The sequence below is a fragment of the Heloderma suspectum genome, chromosome 2 (assembly GCF_057233095.1).
Source record: "Heloderma suspectum isolate Gila_16-S chromosome 2, 16-S_ref, whole genome shotgun sequence".
Taxonomy (NCBI): Eukaryota; Metazoa; Chordata; class Lepidosauria; order Squamata; family Helodermatidae; genus Heloderma; species Heloderma suspectum.
Window position 1 is genome coordinate 1,794,584 of NC_139459.1, and position 26,514 is coordinate 1,821,097.

Here is a 26,514-nt window from a genome sequence, read left to right on the forward strand (position 1 = left end):
GTATGACAACAGGACCAATTCCCTAGGGAGGTGGTGGGCTCTCCCACACTGGAGGCATTCAAGACAAGGCTGGACAGCCATCTGTCAGGGATGCTCTGACTTGGATTCCTGCACTGAGCAGGGGATTGGACTCGATGGCCTTGTAGGCCTCTTCCAACCCTACTATTCTATGATACCACTGGGTGAATTTATTAGTACTTTACTACTATCATTTTGTGGTGCAGTACTCTTAATGCTTAATTCCTAAAGAGAGGCGCAGGGGTCATGGTAGACTGGAAATAGCACCCTCCTACCGAGACACATGCCTGCTGCCTAATCATAGACCAGTGGAGCTGGCTGTGGTCATGAGAAAAAACATAGTTTTGCTATGCTCTTCTTTATTATATTGTCGGTTTCATGGCTGAGCCCTGGGTCCAAAGCCATGACTCTGGGGCAATCCTGAAGCTCCAGTTAACTCTGCACAGTTCCCAGCAGCCTCTGCGATCCTACAACCAGCACACTCACTTCCCACACAGTGCAAGGTCTGGCCTAGCTGCAGGCTTTCCCCTTCTTTCTGATAAGTAACAGGATTTCAGCAACCTTGGAGCCATTCCTGGCCTAGCTGATAATGGCTGGGTCCACCCCCAGAAACCCAGACTGCTCCTGCAGGGCAACTATGTGAAGGCAGGCAGGCTGGCCACTCTCAGTAAAAGGATAAATGATTAAATAGTGCAAGGGATATCATGAAGTGTCTGCTAGGGCTCCCCAAGACCGCATGCACGGCCTTGGCACCAGGACTGTGCCACAACAGCTAAGTGGCCATGCATGGTCCAGACAATTCTCCCACTGCAGGCACCTCTGTCACAGGGGACAGCAGTATCCCAGTGCTCAGACAACTGGACTGAGGTGCCAGGGAAACGCAGGGCTTCCGTCAAAGGCTGCAAACACCACATGGAGAAGGCTGAGTGGGCAGATCCCTTCCTTATCCATGGAAATCTGCGGTGGTTTTTCCTCCACTATTTGGTTGGCTTTGTGTTTATGATTTTGTATGCTGTGTTCTGTTTCATGGTAAGCCACCTTGAATGCACTTTGGTGTAGGAAAACAGGAACAACATTTAAATAAATAAAAAAAAAACAGTGACAATTCTTACAACTCCCACAGCCCCTGTGCCATTTAGGAAACTTGGTGAAAGAGCTATTGCAGGATTTTTGTTCCATTTCGTTTCTTGGTTGGAGATGCACCTTCTCCAACCAAGCATAGGTCTCTCAAGTAACTCTTAAACATGAAAAACTGGCTAACTAAAACAAAGAACATGCAGGCACCTTCCAGGCTCCTTCCTTGGTTTCTTTTTGTGTGTTAGCTTTCATCCTTCCTGGGTCGTGTGCTCCCCGCTGTCTTGAGCTGCAGCACACACAGCCTTTGCAAGGTGTCTTGTTTTTGAACCAGTGAACTGGTCATCTACTTTTTGAGAGCCAGTGTGGTGTAGTGGCTGGAGTGTTGGACTGGGACTCAGGAGACCCGGGTTCTAGTCCTCACTCGGCCATGAAGCTCTCTGGGCAGCTTTGGGCCAGTCTCCACCTAAACCTATCTCAAGGGGTTGTTGTGAGGATAAAATGGAAAGGAGGATTATGTAGGCCACCTTGGGCTCTTTGGAGAAAAAGAGGCAGGGTATAAATGTAACAAATAAATAATAAAATAAATAAATACTTTAGCTAAGAATAAACGCTGTTATTTTCTCCCACCTGAAGCCCAAAGAAACACGCTGTCAAAACGCCAGTATGGACGACGAACACGTCTCTCACTCATGAAGGCGGAATCCGGATTGCTCCTTGGGAAGAATCTACCCCACTGTGGAGCAATCGGCCATGGCACAGAATGTCATGGGGCTGTGGGGCTTGCAGGTGTCTCTTGCGGATTAAGGAGCCAGAGGAGAGGAGGACCCCTGCGGAGAGGAACACGGGGGCAGCAGAAGGAGTTACTCACTCACTCACTCACTCACTCAGCATGCTGTTACCGCATGAGTCGCTGCTGCTGCTGCTGCCCAGTTTTAACTATCACCAGACCTTGGAAAGTGTAAGCAGGTCCCCACTGCCAATTTATTGCTGCGTTACTACCTACCACCCTCTGTATGCCACTCTGCCATCTACGCAGAAAGCCAGCCGCCCTTGTCCTCCACCCCGCCTCCAGGATCCACCTGCCTGCAAGGTAAGAACATAGAGGTAGCAGGATTATGTGGAGCCATTTCTCCTGCATAGCCTTCTACCTAGAATATCCCCCAGAAAGACAAGCAGGAGCAATTGTGCCCTATCTCCTGAGGAGCAGCAGGAGGACATGGCAGGCGAGACAAAAGAAGAAACCTCCCAACCAGAGCAGTTCAGCAGCAGAACCACGACAGTCCCCTCCCTGGGATGTTCTTGGTAGAGGACACCCCCTCTCAGGGCAGGAGGGCTGACACAGGAAGGCCCACAGCTCAGTAGCAGAAAGCATGTTTTGCTCACATTAGGCCCAAGTACAGCCCCTGGCACCTCCACTCAATGCGCCTCAGGAAGCAGGGCTGAGGAAGAGCCCTGCCAGAGACCCTAGGGAGCTGCTATCAGCCAGAGAAGACAAAACTGGCCTAGAGGGACCAGTTGCCTGGGCCCATGAAAGGCATGGCTCCCATGCTTGGCATGTAGAAGGCCTCTAACATCTTCCATTGAAAAGATCTCATGTAGCGGCAGGGCTGGCAAAGACCTTTATCGGCCTTGGGTCTCTGAGAGCAAATGCCAAGCAGCATCAACGAAATGAACCGGTGGTCTGACCCCACAGGAAGCAGCTTCCCATGCTCAGTTGGGTGCGTGTGATTTTTCTTTCGAGGTCAGTGATGGGCCAAGCATGGTGAGGAGAGGTAAGCATGGACAGGCGGGTTAAACAGTAACGCTTTTTTCCAGCGTAGTAACTTTTGTGGCCACGCTGGCAAGGCTGCCTTGGTGCTTGCTCAAAAGTGAAACTCACAGCAGGAGGGGGCGATCCGGATCTCGTGCACAGCGGGTTAAACACAGCAAGAGATCTAGAAGATGTCTTCATGCCCAATGCAAAGCAGAAGCTGGCCTCATGGGGATCTGTGGGTTGTTTAGTCCCGCTGCCAGGATCTGTGAGCATCAGCAAATATCTCCAGGCTTTCCTTGGAAGCTCTTCTTTTGCCAACTTATTGCGTCTTGAAGCAGGAAAGGGACAGGGTCAACTCCCTGCATGCAAAGCATGGGATCTATCCAGGTGGGAGGATTAAAGTAGCCCTCAGTGACTGCCCCAGGTGGGGCCCATCTACATGGGAGGTTTTTTCCGATGTTGCAGTGGCCTAAAGTCGCTAGGGCATATGATGGGAGCCACCCAGATCTACCTGTGGGGAAGCCGCATTTTTTGAGAGCACTTTTACTCCATTGTTTTTCTTTAATTCGGCTCCCCCAAGGTTCAGCTGTGTGTCCATCCCTCCACTTTAAATTCGGTATGATCAGGGCGTTCCTAGACATGTGTCTTTCACCTGGCTGTGCCCTCAGTAACCTAGGTGACTAGAGCAACTGGCATGCCTTTCAAACACATCAAAGCACTAGAGCGCTCCTGCACTTCCTTATCACCAGTGGAACTAATTATCCTTCCTGATCATGCACTTCTCTGATGTTTGCATTTCTTTGCCTCCCTAATGTCATGTGAAATTGCTTCCCTGATATTGTGTAAAGTCGCTTCCCTGATGCATGAGAGTTTTATCGCAGTACCGATCAGGTAAGGTCTCAGGATCAAGGGAGCCTGTCATTGTGAGCAGGGAGAAAGTGCCCAGAGAAGCAGAAAGGGTGGCGTGTGCATGTAAGCTGTAACTCTGTGACAGTTTGCTGGAATGGGGAGAAATTGGGTATATGGGCTGTCTCAGGGGGAGCCTTCAGATGCTGCACTTGAGAATCAGGGATTTTGGCTTCTTCAGGCAAAAGGGAGGGGGCCTGGACAGGGGCGGGAAACAAGCCTCTCTCATTTGTTGAGCAGCCCCTGCCAGGTTGATGATGTTCCGTTCTAGTCCCCCCACCAAACCTGGAAGTATGGTCCTTTCAAGCGCTGTGTGACCTGTGAAAACTGGATTTTAAAGGTATAATGCACTTGGCTTTTCTTGCTTCGTGTGTCCCTGATGGGGAAACTGATTCCATGAAAATCCGGGTAATACTCCAACGCACTTCTCATTCCGTTGTCGTGAAGGTCCCCCCTGGGACAGGTGGATGAGCACACCTGTCCTAGAGAGCTGTCCCCACCTGCTGTTCCCCTCTGTGGTCCAGAGGAAGTGGGCCTTCCATCTGATGCTGAAGCCAGTTTCATTTTGTTCCAGCCATTCAGTATCATCTTCCTTTGTCAAGTTGGAAGAATCAACTTCACTTTTGGGTGTTTATAACTCTCAAGCCCTCTCTCCCATGCTCCTGTGTGCAGCTGAGCCAGGGGGACTTTCCGGCTTCTCTCTGAAAAGCAAGGCTGTCAATCCTCCCTCTGCATCTCCAGAGTGCTGCTGTAAAAACCCTTTTCATCCAGCCATGGACTTTGCCGCTACTGTGGTGAAAAGCAAACAAACGAGCCACTGATTCCCTTTCCCACTGAACCCCATGTTGTATGCATTCAGTTCCTTCGAATGAGTTCAAATCTCCTGGGCCAGATGAGCTGCATCCTACAGTCATAAAGGAACTGGCAGAAGAACTCTCAGGACCGCTGCCTATTCTCTTTGAGAAATCATGGAGGACGGGGGAAGCGCCAGATGACTGGGGGAGGGCTAATGTTGTCCCTATCTTCAAAAAGGGCAAAAAGGAGGAACCTGGGAACTACAGACCAGTCAGTCTGACATCAATCCCTGGGAAAATTCTGAAGCAGATGATAAAGCAATCAGTCCGTAAGCACCTTGAAAACAATGCAGTGATTACTTGATGCCAACATGGATTTGTCAGGAACAAATCTTGCCAGATGAATTTGATCTCATTTTTGGATCAGGTAACCATCCTTGTGGACTGTGGGAATGCTGTGGACATCATATACCTCGACTTCAGCAAAACTTTCGACAAAGACCCCATGATATCCTAATGAGCAAACGAGCTCAAAGTGGGCTAGAGGAAACGACGATCAGGTGGTGCCATAGCTGGCTACAGAATCGCACTCAAAGAGTGCTTGTCAATGGCATCTTCTCAAACTGGGGAGAAGTAACAGGAGGGGTACCGCAGGGCTCAGTCCAGGGCCCAGTGCTCTTCCACATTTTTATTAATGACTTGGAGGAGGAGGTGCAGGCAATGCTGATCACATTTGCAGATGACACAAAATTGGGCAGGATAGCTAATACCTTGGAAGACAGAAACAAAATTCAAAGTGATCTGGATAGACTGGATCGCTGGGCAGAAAACAGCAGAATGACATTTAATAGGAATAAATGCCAAGTTCTACACCTAGGAAAAAGAAACCAAATCCACACTTACAAGATGGGGGATACTTGGCTCAACAACACAACAAGTGAGAAGGATCTTGGAATTGTTGTAGATCACAAGCTGAATATGAGCCAGCAATGTGATGTGGCTGCAAAAAAGGCAAATGCTCTTTTGGGCTGCATTAATAGAAGCATCGCTTCCAAATCCCAGGAAGTACTAGTTCCCCTCTACTCAGCACTGGTTAGGCCTCATCTGGAGTACTGTGTCCAGTTCTGGGCACCACACTCGAAGAAGGATGCAGACAAGCTGGAGGGGGTTCAGAGGAGGGCAACAAAGATGATCAGAGGACTGGAAACAAAGCCCTATGAAGAGAGACTGAAAGAACTGGGCATGTTTAGCCTTGAGAAGAGAAGTCTGAGGGGAGATAGGATAGCACTCTTCAAGTACTTGGAAGGTTGTCACAGAGAAGAAGGCCAGGATCTCTTCTTGATCATCCCAGAGTGCAGGACATGGAATAATGGGCTCAAGTGACAGGAAGCCAGATTCTGGCTGAACATCAGGAAAACTTCCTATTTTCGGTTCCCTAGGGAGGTGGTGGGCTCTCCCACACTGGAGGCCTTCAAGACGAGGCTGGACAGCCATCTGTCAGGGATGCTCTGACTTGGATTCCTGCATTGAGCAAGGGGTTGGACTCAACAGTCTTATAGGCCCTTCCAACCCTACTATTCTATGATTCTATGCAAACAACACCAGAAGAGCTTTGCTTGGGTTACCCCTGCTAGTATTCACCAAAGAAGCAAAGCTTTTATCCAGCAGGGAACTCCGATCCTTGCCCTCTGCTCACATTATGCCAGCCTTCCCCGACCTGGTGCCCTCCAGATGTGTTGGACTACAACCCCCACAATCGCACAGCCAGCAATCCTACGAAGCGATCAGGGTTGGGAGGGAGGGGGAAGTCTCTTCAAAGGAGAATCCAAATGCCTGCCACACCATTTAGATTTCTTTGCCTGCAGGAAGTGCTTCAGAGAGTTCCCAAAACATGGGTTCCACCGTTAAAGGTGGCCTACAAATAACTTCAGATAGATTGGAGACAGACACGTCTGTCTAAAACAACCCATTCAACATCTTGAATAGGAGGGGAGGAAGCTGGCAAAGCTCAGCCCCAGCCAAGAGGCGATGTCTCTTATCCTTTCAGCATCGAGGAAAACCCCTATCTCCCATGAGGCTGCTGCACCCGTTTACACGAGGTTTTCACAAAACCGATGACAAGGACATTACACTTTGTCTTTTGGGCAAAGGCTAAGTGGGATTTTCCACTCGCCAAGACAATAACTCTCCATGTGGATCCTTTTACTTTCCAGGAAAAGTAGTTGGCCTTCATCCTCTTTGGAAAAGTTTGATTTGTTCGTCTTTCCCATGAAACTGAGCTGAGCGTGAAGAAAAGCAGGAAACTGTAAAGTCAATTTCTGTTCAGGCTGAAGGGCTGAGTAGCCAGGAAGATGACAAAACCCTTATAGTCCTCTAGCTCTAAATTTGGGAATAAAAAGCTGTGTTTGTAGCTATGGCAAAGAAACAATGCCATAAAGAGGAAGAAAGTGACACTCCTGAGGCAGAGCTCCCTGCGCCTGGCTTTTTAAGTCTCCCTTGTGTGTAAGAATCATTTCATCCCCACCCCCTCAGTTTCTCAGCAGCTTTGCACCCCAGTACGTTAGAAGCCCCCGATCCTGGGGTTCACAAAGTCTGAATGCAGAACAAAAGCTGCCATGAGGGGAGGAAGGAGGAGGCTGGGGGGCTTCTTACTTGCAGTGCTGCTTGGCCCAGTTTATCGTGGCTTCCTCTCATACCAGCTGGTCTTCTGCCAGGACCTCGCCAACCCATCCAGTCCTACTCCCACAGTCCAGGAGGCACATGGGGCTCCCGCCTGTGCTGCTTGGTTCAGTGGCCTCCCACCGTGGCAGCGATGGGGAGGAGGGGGCCTTCTTTCCTTGGCTGCAGCCCACAGCTTGGCCACGCCCCTGGAGTAGCATAGGCATGCACGGTCTGGTCCACCAGATGCGCAGCCAGGCTCAGGGTTTGCCACACATCTGGTGTGTGCGGAGGTGCACTCTACGGCCCAGCTGCTGCGGCCACCCTTGGTCAGCCTCCCACTTGGACTCCTGGGATGGATCCCTCCTGATACAAGGAGCAGCTCGTATCCCGAGGAGAGGATGAATGAGAAGATGCCAGCAGTGTCTAGATCTGCTCAGCCCCTTCCAGTGAAAGGCTCCCCAGATGAACTGGGGCCTTCTACATACAAAGGACATGCTCTGCCAGTGAGGCTGCTGGAGGAGACCTTCTGGCCTCGCCTCCTTTGTGGGTCACTTCACTAGACCCGGACCACAGCAATCCCCTCGCCACAGGAACAGATGCCCAGCGCCAAGCCAGCCTCGGGCAGGTCTATGGCTGATGGGCTACTGAACACAGGGCAGGCAAGCCTGGCTCTGCCCCAAGCGACAAGGGACACCTCCCAGGTCCTTCCTGAAATGAACAGCGGCTGTTGGGAGCCTGAGCTGAGTGATGATTTCTCCCAGGACCTGTGAGCATTGATCCTCAGACCTGTTTCCAAGGGCAGAGCTCAGCCATGGGACAAGCAAGGCATGGCAGAGGTAAGTCTGCCTCACCTGGAATCAGGAATCAGGTTCCATCCTGCACCTCACGTTTTTGAAAGCAGGGATTAAAAAAAAAGTTTCAGAAGGGACCTACTTCAGCTCTATCATCCCCGCATGATCTTTCTTGATCCTTTCTTTTCTGGTCTGCCCCCTTACTGTACCAGAATGCACTCCTCCAAGGCAAGGGTCTGCAAATGTGGTCATACCAAGCCTCCCTAAATCATAAACAGACATTGATTTGAGCTTCCTCAGGTTTAATTCATGGCAAAAGGAGGACAGCTCAGCTGGCAGAATTCTCCACTCACCACCAGCAATACGAAAAGGGAGAGAAAAGAGGCAGTGCCCGCTCGTGAGAGGTAACGGAGTGGAAGGCAGGAGGTCCTGGGGCCGGAGGGGGCATAGAATGCCGGGGAACATGCAAGGGAAGGAAGAGTCCGTTGATGACAGTTGGAGGGAGAAGGCGAGAGATCGGCGGGGGGGAAGCAGTGAGAAGAATGAGAGAGGTCACTGGAAGGGAGTGACTGGACCCTAATAAGACTGAAAGGAACGTTTTCATTCCGGGGTCCAGTGGCTACCCACCTAGTGACTTACAAGTGACATCAGTGTCACATACTCAAAAGTAATTCGAGGTTGGATTCATTTGCATTTTTGTTTTTCCTTTGTTCATACAAGTTATTAACTTTGTGTTTAACTGTTGTAATCTATAACATAAAGAAATATTGTTAAGCATCCATCAAATTGTCACTCTGACTCTCCTCATTGCAGTTAAGCTCCAAGGGCAATACTTGGAGCACAGACTCTGCTCTCCTAATGAACTCCGACCCCCACCCGCCCCCCAAACTCAGAAAGCAAAATGGTTTGCAAAAAGTAAGTGGCATGTATGTGTGCGTCTCTGTGCATGTGTGTGAGTGGGGAATTAAATCCTACAGGGATGAACACCATGGGTTTTCTTCTGCTTACATGGGCAGCCCAATCTCCAACTTTGAACACCTTGGCTAGGTTGGGGGGTGGGAGCAGGGGTCTTACTTGGGCGCGTGAAAGGATCAATGGACACACTAAAGAGTGTGGTGCAAGCGGTTTGATCTGCACGTAGCAGAGGGGCTGTAGCTCAGTGGGGGAGCCCCTGCTTTGCATGCTGAAAGCCCCAGGTTCAACCCCTGACATCTCCAAGCAGGGCAGCGAAAAGACCCCATCTGAAATCCTGGCGAGTCGCTGCCGGCCAGTGTCGACAATACTGGGCTAAATGGGCCAGTGGTCTGACTGAGAGTTTTTCCACACGGGGCTTTCAATCGGCTGTACCCCCTTTAGCTTTCGTCGCAGAATTAAGACCCAAGCACTACATAAGGAGTGTTTTCTTTCCTGCTTTTCCACTACATAATCTCTTGGTGGCACTGTGGTACAGCAGAATAGCACAAATACGCAAGAGGAAATTGCACTTCCTTTTGCAATTAAATGCCGCATTTCCCCTGTGCTAAAAAAACTTGCTGAAAGTGCTGGGCAGACACAGAAGTGAGACTAAAGGTTCATGAGGTCATCGAAAGAACCTGCGAGTAGGGAGTGATGAGTGTACGATAAATGCCTTATAAGGCAACTTCCTATGTTCCTTCACCAGCATCGACTTGTTTCTGGATCTGACAGGTTGCCCAACTTCCTCTCTTGTTGCTTAAGCTCCCCGTTGAACAAGAAATGAACAAAAACCAGCATCTCTTCCCCCCCCCCACTCACCATCACAAAAAACCTGTTTCAGGAAGTAGAAGCACAAGGGAATGATGCTTGAGTCAAAAGGCCAGGAGAAGGGGAGAGATCTGCAGGCAAGAGCCTTGGAGCCACAGACTAGCCCTTGGCCCCTCTGGAAAAGTCCTCTCCTTCCCCAGAGCCCAGCCTTTGTTCCTTCCTCCAGGCAGCCCCTCTGCTGCACAGGCACTGAGCCCCACCTGGGGGGGGGGGGGCTGATGGGAAAGGACCCCAACAGAGCATCAGGACATTTGGTCGGCCCCCAAGCCTCCTGCATCATGCTTCCCTGCACCTTGAGCCAGCCATGACAGGGCTCAGAGTATCCCAGGACTCTGCCATCACACCAGCTCCAACTTAAGACCTGCAGGATTGTATTCCCCACGAGTCTGACCTCATCTGGAGTCCTGTGTCCAGCTCTGAGCACTGCACTCTGAGGAGGACGTGGTCAAACTGGAACGGGTTCAGAGGAGGGCAACAAAGACGGTCAGGGGGGATGGAAAAAAAGTCCTATGGGGAAAGGTTGAAGGGACTGGGACTGTTCAGCCTGGAGAAGAGAAGACGGAGAATGGGACATGATGGCACTCTTCAGAGACAGGAAGGGCTGACCCAGAGAGGAGGACAAAGACGTGTTTGCTTCCGCCCCAGAGGGCAGGAGCAGATCCAGTGGGCTTATAAGACAGGAGGGCAGATTGTGGTTGAACATTGGGAGAAGCTTCTTACTGGCAAGAGCAGTTCGACACCGGACACAAGGAGCCAGGGGGTGGCTGGAGGCCTCCCCCTAGCTGGAGGCCAGAGGCTGACGGGCAGCCCTCTGCCAGGTCAGCTCCCCCGCTGGGCTTCCTGCCTCAAGCCGCAGGATGCGCTAGGTGGTCTGCAAGCCCCTCACCACCGCCCCCAGCTAAGATTACATAGGCAAGGCTTGAATGGAAGGAGCAGTTCCTAAAGGCAGTTCCATCGAAGTCTGTCTGCTTTCCCGAGCAAGTTGCAACCTAAGCTAATTTGCAAACGGGCTGAAGTGACTGTCCCAACCCACTCTGACCCCTTCAGATCCAGAGGGGAAGAGCCCTAAGAAGCGCACACACACTCCTCAGAAGCTGCCTCTGCCTGCCCTGTTCATTCCCTTCTTGCTGGAAGATGCTGCTCTGCAGCCCCGCCCAAGATGGGAGCAATCCGCACAGCGTAGCCTCCTATGCCGCAAGCCCCTCCCCCGAACCCCCGCCACGCCACACCGCGCCGGCTCTTCCTCAGACCAGGCCTTTGGCTCACAGCGCTTCCTCCGGGCTGGGGTTGCAACCAGAGGGCCCGGCAGGTGGGCGCTGTGCTGCTGCTCCCCGGCAGATGGAGCAGGGCTGTGAAAGCAGCCCTGGGCCAGCAGGCTTGCACAGCCCAAGGCCCCTGGCAGGAACCAGGCAGCTGCCAGGATGGCTCAGCTCACTCACCTTTGAAATGCTTTTTGCCAGATTTTAATTCAAACTGCGGCATCCTGACGGCTCCTTTCAGCAGGCTCCTCTGGAGTTCCTGGGGGCCAGAGAAAGAGGCTCTTTACTAGGGGGGCGTCTCTCCCCTACCTGGCCCATAGACTGCAGGAACAAGGTCCTCCCACTAAGCCTCTCTCCCGAGGAAGCCGACAGGGTTCCTGGCAGAGGGCCGGGGGCCAGCGGGCTGGGGCGTCTGCTGCTCCTCACCACCACCACCACCGTCGTCTGGGCCAGAGCGAGGGGCAGGTTGCCACGGCAAAGGGGAGGAGCAGGTCCGGGGGCTCTGGTCAATGGGCCCCTGCCGGGGTGTGGGCCCTTGGCAGGTGCCCGACCAGCCTGCCCCTGATGCTGGCCCTGGCACGCGTTCCGGGCGGGGACCACGTCAGGCCCCTGGTTGGCGTAGCGCCCTGCATGCTGCTGGCACGAAGTCAAGAGCAAGCGACAAGGGCTACAGCAGCAGCAGCACCATGAAGAGCACAAATACATTCATCCTTGTGACTCTTCGCTCTCCCTTTCTTTTCTTGTCTGCATCTCCCTCCACCTCCAGTCCCCTCTGGTCCCTGCCCCGCCAGCATTCAGGCACGGTCAGGTCCTCCTGGCAGGAATGTAATTTGCAGAGCACCACATACATGGCTAGAAGTGAGGGTGAGGGTGCGGCCCCCTGCAGAGCGGACGCCATGGGAAGGGCGTCAAGGGCTGCAGAGGCGGCTGGGGAAAGGGCTCGCCACAGCCAGCCAGCGAAGGGCCAATGGTGGCTTTTCTCCCTGGCAAGGAGCAGCCATGCGGGGGGGAGGTGCTGGTTCAAGGCCGTGGGGGGGGAGCAAGGTGTCCCTCCCGCCTTGCCCTGCCCCCCATGCTGCAGTCCCAACCCAGAGCAGGGACCCCTTGGCTATTTTGTAAGCAAGCACCAAGCATGCAAGAGCCAAACGGGCGCTTAATGCCATGTCTAGCTTGGCCCTTTGCAATGCTGAACTCCACAGGGAGTGCGAATGCATGACATTCTGGGAAGCAGAAGGAAACCTGGAAGCTAAAGGCATCAAGAGCGTTTGGCTGTTGCACACTGTTGCATGCACAGAGAGATGCCAAGTAACCCAAGAAGGGCATGCATATGCCATTATCTGAGAAGAAAATCATCTCTGGTAAGCCAAGAACCTGAGCAGTTAAAAGCCGCCTGGTTTCCCTTCTGTGCCCAGAAATTGCTAATTTTAAGAAGCAGAGAGAGAGAGAGAGCGAGAGAGAGAGCGCACCAACAGAGAGCAGCCAACTTTGCCAGTTGGCAAAAATAGATTTGCACAAGAACTGTGATGTGCAAAGTCACCACGAATGCCCTTTCAGACCACGGTTACTCATAACCAGCTGTATGAAGGCTCCAGCAGGCAGCAAGGCCCACTGGGATGGGTTTTCTCTCCCCCCGCCCCTGGAAGTGGGGAACCACAATCTTGCCACACGATGGGGGACGCGGACGCGTTAGAGCGTCCATAAAGCCCAGCATGGCAGCATCACCAGTGCTCAGTAAAACAGTCCTCAGCAGTAGCTGAGGGGAGATGGAGGATTTCCCTCACTTGCTCCTTCCCCACAAGCCACATTTGGGCTTTTTAAAAGACTCCATTGGTGCCTTGGAGGCTTTCTGGGGGGGCACTTTCAGGGGGGTTGTGCTGGGGAGAGGAGAGCTAACCCTCTGCTGTGACCCCTCCACTCAAAATCACCCCTCCCCCACCGCAATCATGCTTTTAAAAAGCCTCTGTTGCTGCCAATGGGGGCTTTTAAAAAGTGAAATTGCAGCAGGGGAGGGGCGAGTTCAGGGGGGGTTGGTGATGATGAGGGAAGGGCTACCGCTCCCCTCCCCAGTGCTGTGACACCCCCATTGAAAATCACCTATCCCATACTCTCAAGTAGACTTTTTAAAAGCCTCCATTGCTGCCAGTGGGAGCCTAATCGCAGCGGGGGGGGGGATTTTGAGTAGGGGGGAGTGTGTGTATGTGTGTGCATGCAAGTGGGTGAGTGAGTGTGTGTATGAGCAGCCCTCAATGCCTTGGTTTTATTTATTTCTTAAAAGCTTAGTAGTGTACAGGGGGCAGTACGGCATGGAACCATTTAGCAGCCCACCCCACACACTACTGTTTTTTTTTAAAGGCAGGCACCAGATCGGTGGTGGAGGCCCAGAGATGATGCTGAGGCCCTCTTAGCTCTATGGTTAATCTGGCTGTGCTGTCCTGGGCTGGAAAAGACCCCAGTCTGAAGCCCTGGAGAGCTGGGGCCAGACAGTACTGTAGGCAATGCAGCGCTTTAAGATCAGAAGGAGAGGCCCTGCTCAGTTGCCCACCCGTGAGAGCAGTTAGGTGGGTGACCACATGTGAGGGGGCCTTCTCCGCAGTGGCCCCACACCGTTGGAAGAAGGTGCCATTGGAGGTCTGCCTGCTCCACCATTGCAGGCTTTTAAGAAGGCTTTGAAGAGACCTTGTTATTTTACTGCAGCCTTCTCTTGATATGACCGCTGCTGTTGCTGTTACTGACATTGATGCTTCTATTGATGACCGTTATTGTTGTTTTTATTGCTATTTTACTGTGTTTATGTTTTTTATCATTTTTAATATTTTAACTGTTTTTATGTATTTTATTTCTGTAAGCTGCCTTGGGAGGGCTACTGCCCTGAAAGGCAGGCAAGAAAACTTTTAAATACAATAAAATAAAGAGATGGGACCAGGGGTCTGACTGAGTAGAAAGGCAGCTTCCGCTGTTCCACCACCACTCCCGCTCCTCAAAGGCCTCTGGCAAAGCTGGCCATTCCACCCACCTCTCACGGCGTCCCTAAATGACCCTTCCAGCTGCAGGATTCTACGGAGCAGCTGAGAAACAGGGCGGAGGATCTGGCCAGCCCTCAAGCACAGAGCTGGCCTGCAGGCAGGCTAAGGCTGCTGCAGTGCTGCGGTGCTGTGCTCTCAAGAGCACCCGCTCAAGCTGCATGCAGGGCGCAAAGGCGCCTCTGGAGCGGCGTGGGAGCGGCGTGGGCTGTGGAGCAGCATGGGCTTCCAAGGGGACTCCCGGGGTGGGCAGCTCAATCAGAATACCAGCCCGGGCTGCGGTTCTCGTGAAGAAGGCAAACATGAAGCTGCCAGGTCACACCACCCGTATGCAAGTCTATGATGTGGCCGCGCTTAGAACACTGTGTGCAGTTCTGGTCACTGCTCCTAAAAAAAGATATTAGCTGGGGAGCAGGGGAGATAGCTGGGAAAAGTGCAGAAAAGGGCAACAGAAATGATCAAGGGCCTGGAGCATCTCCCTTCTGAGGGGAGGTTACAACAGCTGGGATTGTTTAGCCTGGAAAAACGGTGAATAAGGGGAGACATGATAAAGTGTACAAAATTATGCCTGGTGTGGAGAATGTGGATAGGGAGTCATTTTTCTCCCACTCTCAAAATACTAGAACCCAGTGGGGTCATCCTATGAAGCTGCTTGGTGGGAGCTTCAGGACAGATCAAAGGAAGTAGTTCTTCACACAGCGCAGAGTTAAACTATGGAATTCACTACCACAAGATGTGGTGATGGCCGCCAACTTGGATGGCTTTAAAAGGGGGTTAGACAGATTCCTGGAGGTGAAGGCTATCGATGGCTACTAGTCCTGATGGCTATGTGCTACCTCCAGTATCAGAGGCACTATGCCCATGTACACCTGTTGCTGGGGAACATGGGCAGGAGAGTGCTGTTGCACTCGTGTCCTGCTTGTGGGCTTCCCGTGGGCAGCTGGTCGGCCACTGCGTGAACAGAATGCTGGACTAGGTGAACCCTGGGTCTGATCCAGCAGACCCTGGAGCCTCTGCAGCTTTCTGCTGAAGGCCCCTCAAAAGGTGGGAGGCCCTTGGAAGACTCTCCCTCTGTCCACCCCAAGGCGCAATCGACAGGCCAGAAGCAACAGCCTCGCGAGTGCTCCTAAGCATGTGGTGCTGGCCAGGAGTCCCCCCCCCAGGCCCCACAACACCCTGCTCGGCACAGCCTTGCCCCGCTAGCACAACGCCCACGCAGTGAAGCAAGGCAAAGGCAGCCAACGCGAGACAAAGCTCTGGAACGGCTCCAGGAAGCCACTGGCGGTGCTGTGACTGAAGATGGGAAGGAAGGATGTTGCTGCCATGATACTGGGGCTCCTCATTGCTAATGCTCTGAAGGAACAGCTTCAAAGCCCTTCCTGCCTCACCCAAAACAACCTTAGCAACTGAAGCAAAGTGGGGGGCAAGGTTTTGGGCCCTCGACTCCATGTCACTTAGCCCTTTATATACTCCCCCCTTGATCAAAAAAGGCCCCTCCAATGCTCAATTCCCAGAAGAGTATTGGAGGGGTCTTTTCCAGGCCCAGTGCTCTTCCATTTGTATTCATGACTTGGAGGAGGAGGTGCAGGGAATGCTGATCAGATCTGCAGATGACACAACATTGGGCGGGATAGCGAATACTTTGGAAGACAGAAACAACATTCAAAGTGATCTGGATAGACTGGAGCGCTGGCAGAAAACAACAGAATGGCATTTAATAGGGAGAAATGCCAAGTTCTGCACCGAGGAAAAAGAAACCAAATGCACAGTCACAAGATGGGGGATACTATAGCACACAAAAAGTGTGCTATACATACGCCCATTATGAGCACACAAAGAATTTCTGCCTGGTGCAGCTTCTCCTGTCACTGTAGCTCTAAGGCTGGGAAAAAACCCTTTGGGCAAGACTATCCCTCCAGGTTCAGAAACTCTAAGGGTGGGTGCATTGCCCCTGATATCGTATATCGGGGAGGAGAGCAGCAAGGCAGAGGGTGGATTTTACCAACGATTTGAGCTCAGTGTCAGAGGGAGGAAGGCCGACAAGGCCAACCCAGCCCTGACACAGAAGCTCAGCCTCCTGAGGGAGGGACAGTGCTGCTAGCCCTGAGAGAGAGAGATGGAAGGCAGCCTGCCTGGGCCTCCTCTCCCATTCCTCAGGGCCACACAGCCCAGGGCAGCCTTCAGGGTGGTTAAAATCTCCTAATTTAGCCTGGTGGGTTTCATGTGGTAGTGGGTATTAATGTGGCTGTGAGAATAATCTGACAGAGTGAGAGAGAGAGAGTAACCAGGGCAGAAAACGGAGGGAACCCTCCTTACTCGGAGAGGCCACTTTGGTTCTGCTGTGTTACTGTAATGGGGCATGACAAAGAAAATACAGCTTTTCCTTCTAAACATGAGTGGCAGCTGCTTTGGGCTGTTCAATAGTAATTTGCCTCTCACATTTCACAATCAAGGCACCTGTATTGAGATTTGGGTAATAGGAAAACTCGTTCAAATGCAAATACTTCAAAGTGGTGGAGAGACCTGGGACTGTTTTCACCAGCCAGGAGCTTTGGGACTGGGTTAGTTCCCCAAGGTTAAATGTAATTAGTTAATTAGAACAAATATTTCCTTTGCTTCTGATCTGAGGAGGCCTGGAATTAAATGCAGGTTCTTCCTTTAAGCTGGCCTCTCAGCTTTAGGATTTTAGCCACACTGACCATACCTGAGGGCATTATGCTGAAAAGTTTCAACCCATATGCAAAATCCAGAAACTAGCCTGCTCTTCTCATTGGCTGCAATTGGGTTTGGTGCAAAAAAAAAAAATGACCAAAACTCAGGGCTGCAACCAGAAAGTGACCCTCACAGAGGTCTGACCAGAACATTGCCAGTGACTCTGTGATATCCACCAGAGCCCTCTTGCTTCCCAAATGGGCCCTCTTCTTTTCTGTCCCCTCGCATCTCCATTGCCCCGGCAATCTTGTCTCTTGATCTGTTGTGATGGCCCACTAGTCCTAGCCTTGTGGCAACACCAAGTACTAGGAACGATGGCAGCCGCACTGAACAGTAAAGTATGTAAGACAGGCGATGGGCTAGCCCAAGTCACAGTATTTGTTTTTTCAAAGAAGAAGACTGGACTGGAATGTCCGTGGCCACATTTGCAAAGGTCTTTCACAATTCCAGGCAAGGAGAAGACGTGTATCCCCATCAACACCCCACGTCTCGGGTATCCGCTGGTACCACGAGAACTGCAGTAGCGCCCACGCCAGAAGTCTGGCTCTGCTTAAGGTCCTCTTTTGGCTTGCGCTCAGCTCCTCAGAAGGAGGGCTGGCCCTGCTGCTTCTCTGATGCCAAGGTAAGGCACTCTGCACAAGCCAAAACCTCACTGTCCGCAATTTGTTTCTGCCCCAGGTAAGACAGCTGCTCTCCAAAATGGCCCAGGGGTGCTCTGGACACTGCCTCGCTTGCTCCACCCCGTGAAACAGCTACATTTGCTTCAGACTCAAACACCCTTGTAAAAAGCAGGCGCTGGGAGCAGAGTTTCCCAGGCTCCTCCTCTCAGACACCAGCCAGGCTGCATCTGGGGCTGACAGGAAGGTAAACACATCACGAAATGGGGTCCCGTCTTACCCTTGAAGGTTTCTACCAGTCCCAGAAACAACGGTGCTAGCTTCCTCCATGGCACTTTCCGACTTCCAGATGCGTGAGGCTTTATCCCGCCCTAATTCAGATCAGATTCCTCTTCTACGGCTGTGTGTGTGTGGGGGAACAGTGGCAATAAAGACACCCCCACACACCTCTGACATGAGGAGCCGGCCCCGCAGATTCCTTTCTGAGGTGTTCCAGTCCAGGCAAAGACAGAGGCAGGCAGGCTGCTCTGTGAGGTGACGTCCCAGGGACTACAGAAGTTTGCTCTGCGGAGTTTCCTCCTCCCCACTCCACTCTGTGGGCTTGGCCAAGGGCCAAGGGCTTCTGTCAAGTCCCCCCCCCCCGCTTCCTGTCGATAGGGAGAGCGCATTTGCTTCCCTCCAGCTGGCAGGCACAACAGTGAGAGGCAAAGAGCTTGGATACCCAATGCTGAAACTGAAGTTAAAAGGGCAAGCAAAGAGGGGCAGGTGGTGCCAGTCGGGGCAGTGATCAAAATAAAGGAAGGGAAGGGCGGGCATGTACGGCAGACACCCCTTCCCCCCGGAGAGCTGGCCACCTCCAGAGCCCTTCCAACTAACCCTTGGATCTCCTGCCTCCCCCCACCCCACACACTCTCCTTGGCTTCCCTTTTGCCTGTAAATGGGGGACTGCCACTGAATTCCAGGAAAAAAACAGTCAGAAGCAGACTTGAGGTCAAGTGAAACCTGCCACAGTTCTCAGTGAATGAGTACCGTGAGTACATGAGTAGAACATGATAGCCAATCAGAGAGGCCTAAGTGGCATAGCAAAAGTTGCCCATGCCAGAGGCACCTGGGGAGGGACACCGTGTATAGGTGTTCCTATGCAAATACTAGAAGCCTCCAAGCCAAAATGGGAGAGTTGGAGTGCCTGGTTTTAAAGGACAACCTGGGCATTACTGAAACCTGGTGGAACAGAGAATGGAGTGGAATACGGTCATCTTGGGATATAAACTCTATAGGAGGGACAGGGAAGGGTGTGCTGGGGGAGGTGTTGCCCTATACATCCAAGAGGGCATAGAGTTGAGCAGAGTAGAACACCTAAAAAGGGTAGTCTCTTCCACAGAAGCACTGTGGTTGACAATACCAGGCTCCAAAACTAATTTAGTGCTAGGAACATGCTATCATCCCCCAGACTAGAATCCTCACAGTGACCTTGAGATGAAAAACGAAATCAGGGAGGCCTCCAAACATGGAAGTGTTGTAATAATGGGTGACTTCAGTTACCCCCAGTATGACTGGATGCATGTTCCAGCCACGACAAATAGCTTAAATGTCTCGATGCCCTAAAGGCCTGTGCCCTAGCATCGTTGGTCATGCAACTGACCATACAGGAGGTGACTTTGGGCCCGTCACACACTCTTAGCCTAACCCACCTCACAGGGTTGTTGTTGTGAGGATAAAATGGAGAGGAGGAGGATAATGTAAGCCGCCTTGGGTTCCTTGCAAGAGGAAAAAAGGCGGGGTATAAATGCAATAAATAAATAGTGTCGCCCACTCCAGCAAAAGAGATCGTTACCTTGTCGTGGTGCTGGAGCTTGAGCACCTCAATGACATCATGAGCTAAACCATGAAGGGACACCCAAGACGGGAAGGTCATGGCAGAGAGGTCAGACTAAATACGATCCCTGGGGAAGGAAACGGCAACCCACCCCAGTATTCTTGCCATGAAAACTAAATGGATCAGTACAACCAGAGATCTGTCGGTATACCATCGGAAGATGGGACTCCCAGGTCGGAAGATGGTCAAAACGCTACTGGGGAGGAACAGAGGATAAGTTCAACTAGCCCCAGATGTGATGCTAGCTCAAAGCCGAAAGGACGGCTAGCAGCCGATGGTGCTGGTGGTGAACGACGAATCCCATGTTCTAAAGTTCAACACACCATAGGAACCTGGAATGTAAGATCTATGAGCCAGGACAAATTGGATGTGGTTATTGGGGAGATGTCAAGATTAAATATAGACATTTTGGGTGTCAGTGAACTGAAATGCACTGAAATGGGCCACTTCACATCAGATGACCACCAGATCCACTACTGTGGACAAGAGGACCACAGAAGAAATGGAGTAGCCTTCATAATTAATAATAAAGTGGCTAAAGCAGTGCTTGGATACAATCCAAAAAATGACAGAATTATCTCAATTCGAATTCAGGGTAAGCCATTCAACATCACAGTGATCCAAATATACGCCCCAACCACAGATGCTGAAGAAGTAGAAGCAGATCAGTTCTATGAGGATCTGCAGCACCTACTGGATAGTACGCCAAAAAGAGATGTTATTTTCATTACAGGAGACTGGAATGCTAAGGTGGGTAGTCAAACGACACCTGGAATTACAGGCAAGCATGGTCTGGGAGAACAAAATGAAGTGGGACGTGGGCTGATAGAATTTTGCCAAGACAACTCACTGTGCGTAACAAACACTCTCTTCAACAACCTAAGAGACGACTTTATACATGGACTTCACCAGATGGCCGACACTGAAATCAGATTGGCTACATCCTTTGTAGCCAAAGGTGGTGGACATCTATGCAGTTGGTAAAAACAAGACCTGGAGCTGATTGTAGTTCAGATCATGAACTTCTTATTGCACAGTTTAGAATCAGACTAAAGAGAATAGGGAAGACCCACAGAGCAGTTAGATATGAGCTCACGAATATTCCTCATGAATATGCAGTGGAGGTGAAGAATAGATTTAAGGGACTAGATTTAGTAGATAGGGTCCTGGAAGAACTATGGACAGAAGTTCGGAACATTGTTCAGGAGGCGGCAACAAAAAACGTCCCAAAGAAAAAGAAAACCAAGAAGGCAAGATGGCTGTCTGCTGAGACACTGGAAGCAGCCCAAGAAAGAAGGAAAACAAAAGGCAACAGTAAAAGGGGGAGATATGCCCCATTAAATGCAAAATTCCAGAGGTTAGCCAGAAGAGATCAGGAATTATTTTTAAACAAGCAATGTGCGGAAGTGGAAGAAGATAATAGAACAGGAAGGACAAGAGACCTCTTCCAGAAAATTAGAATCATCGGGGGTAAATTCCAGGCAAAAATGGGTATGATCAAAAACAAAGATGGCAAGGACCTAACAGAAGCAGAAGAGATCAAGAAAAGGTGGCAAGAATATATGGAAGATCTGTATAGGAAGGATAATAATATCGGGGATAGATTTGACGGTGTGGTCAGTGAGCTAGAGCCAGACATCCTGAAGAGTGAGGTGGAATGGGCCTTAAGAAGCATTGCTAATAACAAGGCAGCAGGAGACGGTATCCCAGCTGAACTGTTTAAAATCTTGCAAGATGATGCTGTCAAGGTGATGCATGCCATATGCCAGCAAATTTGGAAAACACAAGAATGGCCAACAGATTGGAAAAAATCAGCTTATATCTCCATACCAAAAAAGGGAAGCACCAAAGAATGTTCAAACTATCGAACGGTGGCACTTATTTCACATGCCAGTAAGGTCATGCTCAAGATCTTGCAAGGTAGACTCCAGCAATTCATGGAACGAGAACTGCCAGATGTACAAGCTGGGTTTAGAAAAGGCAGAGGAACTAGAGACCAAATTGCCAATATCCACTGGATAATGGAGAAAGCCAGGGAGTTTCAGAAAAAACATCTATTTCTGTTTTATTGACTCTTCTAAAGCCTTTGACTGTGTGGATCATCACAAATGGTGGCAAGTTCTTGGTGGTATGGGGATACCAAGTCACCTTGTCTGCGTCCTGTATAACGACCAAGTAGCAAGGGTAAGAACAGACCACAGAACAACGGACTGGTTTAAGATTGGGAAAGGAGCATGGCAGGGTTGTATACTCTCACCCTACCTATTCAACCTGTACGCAGAACACATCATGCGACGTGCTGGGCTCGATGAAGCCAAGGCTGGAGTTAAAATCGCTGGAAGAAACATTAACAATCTCAGATATGCAGATGATGCCACTTTGATGGCTGAAAGCGAGGAGGAGCTAAGGAACCTCATGACGAAGGTGAAAGAAGAAAGTGCAAAAGCTGGGTTGCAGTTAAACCTCAAAAAAACCAAGATTATGGCAACCAGCTTGATTGATAACTGGCAAATAGAGGGAGAAAACGTGGAGGCAGTGACAGACTTTGTCTTTCTAGGTGCAAAGATTACTGCAGACGCTGACTGCGGCCAGGAAATCAGAAGATGTTTTCTTCTTGGGAGGACAGCAATGACAAATCTTGATAAAATAGTGAAGAGCAGAGACATCACACTGACAACAAAGGTCCGCATAGTTCAAGCAATGGTATTCCCCGCAGTAACCTATGGCTGCGAGAGCTGGACCATAAGGAAGGCTGAGCGAAGGAAGATAGATGCTTTTCAACTGTAGTGCTGGAGGAAAATGCTGAGAGTGCCTTGGACTGCAAGGAGATCAAACCAGTCCATCCTCCAGGAAATAAAGCCAGACTGCTCACTTGAGGGAAGGATATTAAAGGCAAAACTGAAGTACTTTGGCCACATCATGAGAAGACAGGATACCCTGGAGAAGATGCTGATGCTAGGGAAAGTGGAAGGCAAAAGGAAGAGGGGCTGACCAAGGGCAAGGTGGATGGATGATATTCTGGAGGTGACGGACTCGACCTCGGGGGAGCTGGGGGTGGTGACGGCCGACAGGAAGCTCTGGCGTGGGCTGGTCCATGAAGTCACGAAGAGTCGGAAGTGACTGAGCGAATAAACAACAAGTGTCGCCCAGGGCCTAGTATGAGATGTAAATGTTGTTGAACCAATTAGAAACAGTGACCAAAGTGTTAACTTAACGTATATCATTCAAAGGCAGGAGTTAGTTGATCATCCCTTTTTGACTGCCTTCCTGTTGACTGCCTTCCTGTTGACCAAAAAGCTCTTGACATGCAGATTCCACAAACAATGGCTTTTACTATAATTCCAAGTTAAGAGTTTATTTATGTCCATAAAGCTTTAAAAAAAAAGAATCAATAGTATCTTCTATAACAATGTACTATAAAGTTTTGTTCTTAATATCAAAAAAGTCAAATATAGTTAAGCAAACAGAATTAGTTGCAAATTGGAGCAAAATGAAATATGAACACAGAAAAAGTCTCTGTTCAGTTTTATAAACACAGGTGCAGGCCAAACTACAATGATGTGCCAGCAACATATGGCCTGTAAACAAATCATGAAGGGATAAAGAGACACCTACACTTTGAGTGTTTCAATAAACTCAGTTAGTTCTGCTAAACCTTTCATTAGATTTGATTTTTCTCTGTGAACTGTGTTTGCGGGGAACCAACTGGACAGATTTAATATGTATTTGAGTGGAAAATTGCCCAGGAAGTCCAACACGATCACATTCCACTTCAGAAGAGGAAACTTCTCTAAAATGAGGGAACTGGTGAAAAGGAAGCTGAAACGGGGAGTCAAGAGGGTTAAATCTCATCAAAATGCTTGGGGGTTACTCAACACCACAAGAATAGAAGCTCAGCTAAAATGTATACCACAGGTTAGGAGAAGTAGCACCAAGGTCAAGAGGTCACCAGCATGGTTAACCATCAGCGTCAAGGATGCCATTAGCACAAAGAGGGCTTCCTTTGTAGCAGCCATATCGGGGGTCAGACTAAGTAGCCTCATGCAGTCTCATGCTTCATGTTCTTGCTGAGCTCTTTCTCCTTTGAATATATTGTTGTAAGCTGACGAGACACAGGAATTCCTTATCTTGTCAAAGGTCATACAATTGTATATCTTGTTCTCTGCTGTTCTCTTCTGTTCTCTCCTTATCATGGCTACCCTATAACCCAGTTCTTGTATTATAAACAATAGTGCTAAGAGAAGAAATGTTGAGGATTGCAACCCCATGCGGGAGGGAGAGGAGGAGCCATTTCATATATGTCACAATGTCTATAAAACCAATGTGCTAATGTAAATCGGGGCTTCTGGCTCTTTGGAAAGGATTCCAGCCTTAAGCCCGCGCGTTAAATAATCTCTTTTTCCTTCACTCCGTGGTCTCTCTGACTCTGGGTTCTGCAACATAAATGGTGCCGTGACTCGGATGTGGCAGGCTCTGAGCCAGACAGGTGGCAGTTGCCTGGTCTTGATCGCTGCACTGGGAAGACGAGCTCGGCGCATGCCTCCCTCTCTTGGCGCCACCGACCTTTTTGTCGAGTGAATGGGAGAAAGCCTGCACCGGGATCGCCCAAACGGCAGCGAGCGGCAAGAGAACCTTGAGAAGCGGAGGAAGGAACTTGAGCCCTGCCTGTATCGCAGCTGCAATTGCGTTGAAACCCACATTGGAAGCCTTCAGGAGAAAGGCAAGTATATGGGAAAAAGAGGGCCCCGCCTTTAGGGAGAAAGGCCACCGGGCAAAAAAAAGAGGGCCCCGCCTTATGAAGAAGGTCAGTGTTGGTGGTATACGTATACAAAAGAACCTACTCCTTGCGGGTAGAAGGGGGGCCTGATCACACCCCCGAGTGGGCGCCAGTACCTAGCACGCCAGTACTCAGTAGGAAGCTGAGGAAGCTGGGGAAGCCGTTTTCCGCTCTGGTAAAAAGTGGGAAAAGTGGGTGGCAGGGACATATGGATGTAGTGGAGAGATTGATGATTGTGTGAGTGGCTACTGCGGTTTCTGACGCATACCGTTGACCGTCCGGGTGCCCAGGCCAGTAGCAAAGTGCGTGGTGTGAAAAATCCTCTTGTGTCGGCCAGTGAGACCCCTTCCTCACTGACCAATTCCCATTCCCTAATTGTGTCTGTCTTCAATTTAGGAGGGAGGCTATGGGTGGTGGGGGAAGCAAACCTTGCACCCCCTTGAGATGTATGTCAAACAAAGAAGGAAAAAGGTTTTTTTAAAAAGATTCAGAATAGAAAGAGAAAACAGCAAAAAGCTCAAGGTCGAGCTGAGAGGGAAAAAAAACAAGATCTGAGGCTGTTAATTAGAAAAATGTTGCAGGACAGCCTGGCTTTTAACGAAGCATGGGAGCGTGAGGCCGAAGAAGTAGCTGTTAGCCTAGCGCGCCGAGAGGGGGGGGGGGGCAGGAAAATTGCCCACAACGTTCTGAGTTGTGCAACATCATCACCTCGCCTAATTGAGATAAAATCCCTAAAAAATGGAAACTGAAAATGAAGACCCAGAAGATGAAGGCAAAATAGAAAACAAAGGTGAAGAATCAGCCCCCAGAGCACAGGCTAGACCCCTCTTCGAGTGAAAAGTGTGCCATAAGACTGTCCCAAAGCAGAATGAAGCGGAAAGACCATGTTGAAGATCTCTGTCAAGGTAACCGTGTTTAGCTTTGAACTGTGTTAGAATTGCATAGAGCCTGTAGCTACTGACCATCGGCTATATGATTTCTGAAGAGCGTAACCATTAAGCTTTTGCCGTGGGAGTCCCTGCAATGAAGAAATCTCACTGATTTGAGTGTCCAGTGTTACACTGCCTAAGTGTGTGCTGAAGAGACCGAGAAACCAGACAGCATGTTCCTGGCCAAGCCAAAATCGCGCTACTACCATGCTCCTGAAAGCTGCAATAAACTGTGTAAGCTGGGAGACCCAACCTGAGTGAGAAGAAAAGAAGATATTGGAGCAACTGTCTTAAAAAACAATGAGATCTGTGTAGCTGGCTGGCTGACGCTGTCAGTGATGTTACAACTTTAAATTAAGACTGTTTTCCTGTTTGAGACCCCAGCGAAGAAAGCTGACCCGAGTTATTTGTTGCCCCTGCCAAAGCAAAGATTTGGCTGCCCTGTACCTCATCGTGTCCTGTTTTAAGCTTGGGATTTACAAATACAAACAAACTGAGAAGCTTGCCTTTGAAGTCCTGCAAATCACCCCACCGCCTCCCCGAAGATTAATGGCTGCCTGAAAAATGCAAGTATAAGGCGATGCCCATCACCCCCCAGCGTCCTGAGTTTCGGCACTCAGTGTTTCAGTGCTTTCGTGTAGCAGGTTAGAAAAAAAAAAAAAAAGACTAAGTTTTTAAAATGTCTGTGAGAGAACCTGACAGAAGTAAAATAAAATTTACAGAGGAGTTGCCCAAGTTAAAGTGTCATGGCTAGAGAGCTGAGCTGTGCCGCTCTGTTTAGACAGAGGCCTTGCTAAAAAGTTAAAGGCCTTTGTCTGTCAGAAGGGGTGTAGGGCCACACTTTCCCTTTTTAAACTAATGCAAAAGTGGAGAGCCTTTGCTGGAAACATCGCATCTTCATTGCCCAGAGCCGTCTCTGTTTGCTTCCATCAATGTCTGGGCTTTTTAGAGACACTCTGCACATGGACTAAAATTTTAAATTGTCAAAGACTTGCCATGGACAGTGCTATGAAGCTTTTGATAAACTTGAACTCTCATCGCTGTGGACCGTGTGTCTGTGTTTGTAGTCAGCTCAGTGTACAGCAGGCTGAGTTTGATCTATAACTTTTAGATTTCCTTCTGCTAAAACTCATACAGCATAGAGTTGCTGATGCAAAAATGGTGACCTAGAACTCTTTGCATGTGTGGGTATGTCCGTCCCTTAATTTTAATGGGCCCTGAGCTTTCAGCCAGAAGAGCAGTATAATTGCTGGATCTGCTCCATCATGCCTTACCATGCAAAAAGTGTTTTCCATTCATTGTGTTAAATTGCAGAAAAAGTTTGTTGTGTATATTTTATGATTTCTTAAATATCATGAAATATATGTGATATTTGCAAATTAGTGTTAGTTGCAACTCCAAATAATACTAAGTGTGGTTCCCGATGGATAACAAGGAGAAAAGACAGAGGCAAGTAGAAAAGAAGTGTGGCCATAGTTGCCCCCAGGGTAAATTAAAAGCAGCTGATTGTGCCTGGAGCTTATTACCTGGAGTAAAGTAGCC

General features: G+C 50.0%; 1 protein-coding gene and 1 long non-coding RNA gene across 4 annotated transcripts in view; both read right to left on the reverse strand.

Annotated features, from left to right (window-relative positions):
- Positions 1-17,943, reverse strand: part of LOC146351851 (phospholipid-transporting ATPase ID-like) — an 81,786-nt gene extending 63,843 nt beyond the window's left edge. For 2 of the 3 annotated variants that reach the window (XM_084832728.1, XM_084832726.1), the window contains exon 1: positions 1,723-1,874. In XM_084832728.1, the coding sequence (XP_084688854.1) occupies positions 1,723-1,786 (64 nt within the window). In that variant the 5' untranslated portion in view covers positions 1,787-1,874. Of the gene's footprint in view, positions 1-1,722; positions 1,875-11,221; positions 11,301-17,670 lie in introns of those variants that run through there. The other variant, XM_084832727.1, reaches the window with a different exon arrangement.
- LOC146351847 (uncharacterized) overlaps positions 1-26,514 on the reverse strand; it is a 1,244,848-nt gene that overhangs the window by 290,308 nt on the left and 928,026 nt on the right. The gene's annotated exons all lie outside the window — the stretch shown is intronic.